This window comes from Brassica rapa, chromosome A10 (assembly GCF_000309985.2).
Source record: "Brassica rapa cultivar Chiifu-401-42 chromosome A10, CAAS_Brap_v3.01, whole genome shotgun sequence".
Lineage (NCBI taxonomy): Eukaryota > Viridiplantae > Streptophyta > Magnoliopsida > Brassicales > Brassicaceae > Brassica > Brassica rapa.
The window spans coordinates 9,205,298-9,210,554 of record NC_024804.2 but is presented as its reverse complement, the minus strand read 5'-3'; the positions used below and the strand labels follow the sequence as shown (position 1 = coordinate 9,210,554).

At 32.3% G+C, this 5,257-nt stretch overlaps 1 protein-coding gene across 1 annotated transcript; it reads left to right on the top strand.

Annotated features, from left to right (window-relative positions):
- Window positions 1–1,008: 1,008 nt before the first annotated feature.
- LOC103844762 (probable membrane-associated kinase regulator 5) lies at window positions 1,009–5,257 on the top strand. The gene is made up of 3 exons (XM_009121570.3): window positions 1,009–4,576; window positions 4,664–4,735; window positions 4,835–5,257. The coding sequence occupies exons 1-3, from the start codon at window positions 3,832–3,834 to the stop codon at window positions 4,933–4,935; spliced, it is 918 nt and encodes a 305-aa protein (XP_009119818.2). The 5' UTR covers window positions 1,009–3,831; the 3' UTR covers window positions 4,936–5,257.

The following is a 5,257-nucleotide window of genomic DNA, read 5'->3' as shown; positions in this document are numbered from 1 at the left end:
GCCACGAGCTACCGAGAGATAGATGCGCTCAAACCTAGAAGCACGGCTCCTGCAGCTTCCGACAACCCAACCTAACACAAACACCGACACCAAGAATCCAAGCACGGACCTCCCACAAGACCAGACAGAAACGACCTCCGACGGCATGAGAGAAAGCCTCCACTCGACGATCGTTTGGATAGTAGACCTGAAAAATGCTGCATCAAAGCCCAACCAACCGTGATCATTGCACCCATTGAATCACAACCCCATATAAGGAGAGTGAACCGAGTAGTGACTGACCCTCCGGAAGCGGCACCAGCAAAAGAGATGGCATACTAAGAGCCCAACTACCACTCAGTGACTAGAGCACAGCCCACACCACCACCGGAAACAAGAGCAACACTGCAATCTTTATTTGAAGAGAGAGAGTGTGTGTGTGTGGGGAGGGGGGGATTTATTATGTTTCCAGAGTTATTGTTACATAATTAACTAGGTTAAAATTTGTGACTTGAGCGGAATTAACATTATGTATACAAATAGACTTGTACATATATTATTTACTTTTCTTCATTTACACATTTTCAAATAATAAATATATTGAATAATTGAGAATCGAATAACTAAATTAAAGTAAACACATAAATCAAAACAATCACTCTTGTTTATTTACAATAATTTTTATTGGTAAATAAATCAAAACAATAATTTTCTGTTTATATATTATACAATTAAATTTAAATGATAATAACATAGATATACATTATATTTTACTAAGATTTTTTATTAATTAAGGTTTTATACTCATATGATTTTATTTAAATTTGTATATTTGTTGTAACAAAATGTTTAAAAAATTAATCATAAAATTTCAATGTGAGATTTTTAATAGTTTTAGTAATTTATAATCGTTTTTTAAATTTTAATGCAAAAATTGTGAAATTAAAATATTAAGGTCTCAATATTTTTCAATGCAAATTTCTAAATTAACATATTTATGTAATTTTTATATGGTATATAGTTTAATTTAATGATATAAATATTTATTTATTTATTTATTTATTTTAATATGAATATCTATTAAATGAGAATTCATATTCATATGATTTTATGATCATTTGTATTTTGTTATAAAAAAAAAAGTTAAACCATTGCTCACAAATCTTAAATGTGAGATTGTTTTTAACAATTTTAGTAATTTATAGTCGTTTAAAAAAATTCAGAATATAACATTTAAGAAAAAAATAGATTTTAATTATATAATTAATTGAGTGTTTAATTTCTTTTAATAATATAAAAATTAAATATAAATTATGGAGGAGACAAAAACTTATTATCAAATCTTAATTATTCAAAATCATTAATTGTCATATATATGTTAATTATATTAGGTAATTACATGTGTTACAAAAAAAAAGGTAATTACATAGCTTTGATTTTAAAAAAAAAAGAATGAAGAATATTTTTTGTATACTATTAATCAATTTGATAGTTAATTTAATAAAAATATAATATATATTTAGAAGGATTAATTTATTTCTCTAAATATTCTAAGAATCATTATAGTAATGATATGTGACCATTTCAAATATTATAATATTTTTTAATTAATATATAAGGGATTATATTTGGATGTTTCAACATTAATCGTAAACTTGATAAAACTATTGACAATTCCGTCAGACACTCCAACAATATTTAAAAATAAAAATTTGTTATGTATTCTCTTCAATACGACTCTACCCAAATGTGCCATTGTATTTTTTACCGCCTGTTTTTTGCATGAGATGAATATAGCTTCGGAGAAGTAGACAAATTCTGTACTTCTTTTAGCCAGTCGTGGGTGTGTTAGTTGAGTTCTGACTAAGGGTGGAGTGCTTCCTTTCCACTGCTGAGTAGTACCCTGTTTTTGAATATCTACGAGTTGGATCCAAAAGAGAATTTTGTATAGAAAGTCTAGATTTGGCCTCGGTTTTCCATTGATCTAGAGCCACAATCTAGGTTTTCACCATCCAAGGACCTTGATGCAGAACATGATTGAGGCATCTTTTTTCACTCTTGAAGATGAAATGAATTCGGTTTAATATATTTGCTGTCCATACTATAATATTGTAGGCTCTTTGTATATGTTTCATTTGTTTTTTTTTTTCAAATACAATTTTTTTTTGTTTGAGATGTTAATATTGTTATCTTACTAAAAAGCGGTTTAGCGATAAATAAAGGAAGACAATAGATAGAACAAAGAGTTGATTACACTATAGGTCACATTCTGAATTTGCCTTACATTCAAAGGCACATTCCACATTAGAGGCACTTTTTCTTGGTTGAAGTTAAATTTCAGACAATAATGCCCTTAATGAAAGGAGAAGGAAATCGATTTGTTTTCAAGAGAGAGAAATTGTGTTTCCAAAAATGACTTTTAATTATTATTATTATTTAGTATACATCTTAATGTTTTGTTTTGTATATTTTTAAAATTAAAGGTATATATAACTAATTTATTGATATGATAAATTATGTTTTTTTATTCTCTATAATTTGATATCCACTTTGATATGTTTTTTTGTAATATTTTAAAATCTATACACAATGATTGTAACGTGTGGATGTGGACGTTAACATGTACACATATTAAAAGAATGCTAATTCAAGTTTGTGGATATAGAAACTAAACTAGTATACGTTCTGTTAATATATTACATAGGGATATATTGTCATACAGGTTGTGGATGAGCACTGCTATCATACACAATAGAGCATGGTTGAGGAGATGCATGCGCAATGTGACTGTCCACAAGGGAAGGTGTTGACAACGCATGTGTGGACATGGTCTGTGTATACAGCGATCTAATTTCAGGTTCCAGAGAAACAAATCATTTATGATAAAACCATAAACAACACAACCATCCACGATACTTTCATCTGTAATAGTTGTCCACAAAGCTCTCATCCACGATGCTTCCATACACAATGAATCCATCCACATTGAACTTCTTTCATCTTATTTTCATGTGGACGAGTTCATATCAAACATTTTTTTTCTTCAATTTATATATTTTCTGCTTTTCCTTAAACTTACAATTTTGGTGAATAAAGTTTGTTTTGTGTACAAGAAGTTTGATAAAAAAAAACATTTTGTGTATAAAGTTTCATGGACAAGGTTCCATGGACAAAGTTTCGTGGACAAGGTATATTTAATTGTAGATGCAAAAAAATAGATGGTCGTTTTGTGAAGTCAATAACAAAAAATCTGGATTCTTTTTTTGTTTATTTTAATTTTCGAATTGATAAAGTGGGAAGAAAAAAAGAGATGGCCCACATGTTGTTTTAGTAACTCAATTGAACGATAGATAGTTTTGTCTTTAGTTGGAGGATATTAATGTCTTTCATACACTATAATGTATGTCTCAAGTGCAAAGTGGCTTGAAATGTAATAGCAAACTCAAAAAGTGCCTCAGAAGGTAAATTTTTCTAGAACAAATGTTTAGCCCGTGGCGTGAAAAAAATAAAGCAAAAGTAAAAAGGAAAAAAAAAGAGAAAAACAAAAGAGAAAAGAAAGGAGCGGTAATAAAAAGTAGCGAGAAAGCCAATTAATACAAACAATAATCTGTTTTTAATTCTTTTTCATCTCAAATGCCATTTTCATTTATCTTCTTATCTTCCTTTACAAAAAAATATAAAAAGATAAAAAAAAACCATTTCGAAAAGCTCACCTTCTCTTTCTTCTTCCTTTAAAACCTCACTTAGCCAGCCTTTCCCGTTGACAAAGGCAACCCTCATACTCTCTTTCTCTCCCTCTCCTTTACTCTCTCTCTCTCTTCCTCTCCCTCTCCTTTAACTTTCTCTCTCTAAATGGATGCTCTTAGCTTTGTGAAATTTTGGCTAACCAATAACACCAACGGCAATAAACCCCGCCGTGAAATCAGAATCTCAGAATCCGCCGTCGAATCCTCTACCGCATTGGGAGACTCCGAAGTTGATCTCTGCGAAGAAGACGATTCTTTCTTCGAGCTCGAGATCTCTCTCTCCGACTTCTCCTTAAAGAAAAACAAAATTCCTGAAGAAACAGAAGAAAAACAGAACACGTTCCCTGTCTCCAAAAGCAAAGTCCTCCCTTTCGTCGAAACCACCTCGAAACCTCAATCTCCAATCACTCTCCTACAACCCAGTGAAAAGCTCCGTGCTTTCTCCTTCAAGAAGTCAACGACGACGGAGAAGAAAGAACCCAACAGCAGAAGCCTCAACGTAAGGTTCAGATTCGAAGACGAGACAACGAGGTGTGAAGACTCTGCTTCCTCTGTTCCTTCCTCCTCAAAGAGATTCTTTGATCTCATCAAGCCATTGTACAATAAAACAACGAAAAAACAGAGCATCAACAGTGTGTCCACTTCTCCGGCGTCTTCACCGGCGGCGAGAGAGAAACAGAGGAGTAATATTACTCGAAGTGTGAGGAGACAACTTGGGAAGAGCCGGTCGGCGTCTGCGACTGTCGGAGCCATGTCTCCGGTGAAGAGACTCGACGAGTCTTTACAAGTGCAACAAGATGGGATTCAAAGTGCGATTCTCCACTGCAAGAAATCGTTTCACGGGTCGAGAGGTATGCACGAATAGTCTTTTCCTCTGTATTATCAACTATTTGATTTGGGTTTTTGGTGAATTTTAATTGGTGTCTCTTTGATTTCAGAATCTTCTATGTTGTCCCGATCTACTAGTGAATCTTCCTCACAAGAGAAGCTCAGTACTTCGTCTTCTGAAGGTAAATTATGAGTTTGTATATGGATGATTTTATTTAGGTAAAGGTTAATTATGAAAATTTGCTAATTAAAAAGATCTACTTATGTTTTTTTTTTTATAGATTCGTATTTGTTTTCAAGAATGTCAAGCGATTCAATGTCGGAGAAATCAATCGATAGTCTGACTTCAATCAAGGAACAGAGGGAGAAGATTAGCGATTAGCTTTAATTTTGTCATAAGAAAGAAAAAGAAAATTAGATCGGTCCATCGGAGGAAATTTAGTCTTTTAAAAATTATTGTAAAAAAACGTAGTTTGAAGTGGTGAATGGTGATGATGATGGCAAAACAGACAAATCTTGTTGCAGGATCAGCAGAGTCTCAGATTAGTGATGGCTCTTTCTTTTGCCTTTGTATTGTGATGGATCATTATGTGAATCCTGACACCTAGAAATTTTAAAAAATATGGCAAATATTTATTTATTACATATCTCTGTCGTCTTCGTCTGTCACGCAGCTGAGCTCACAAATGTGTCATATTTCAGTT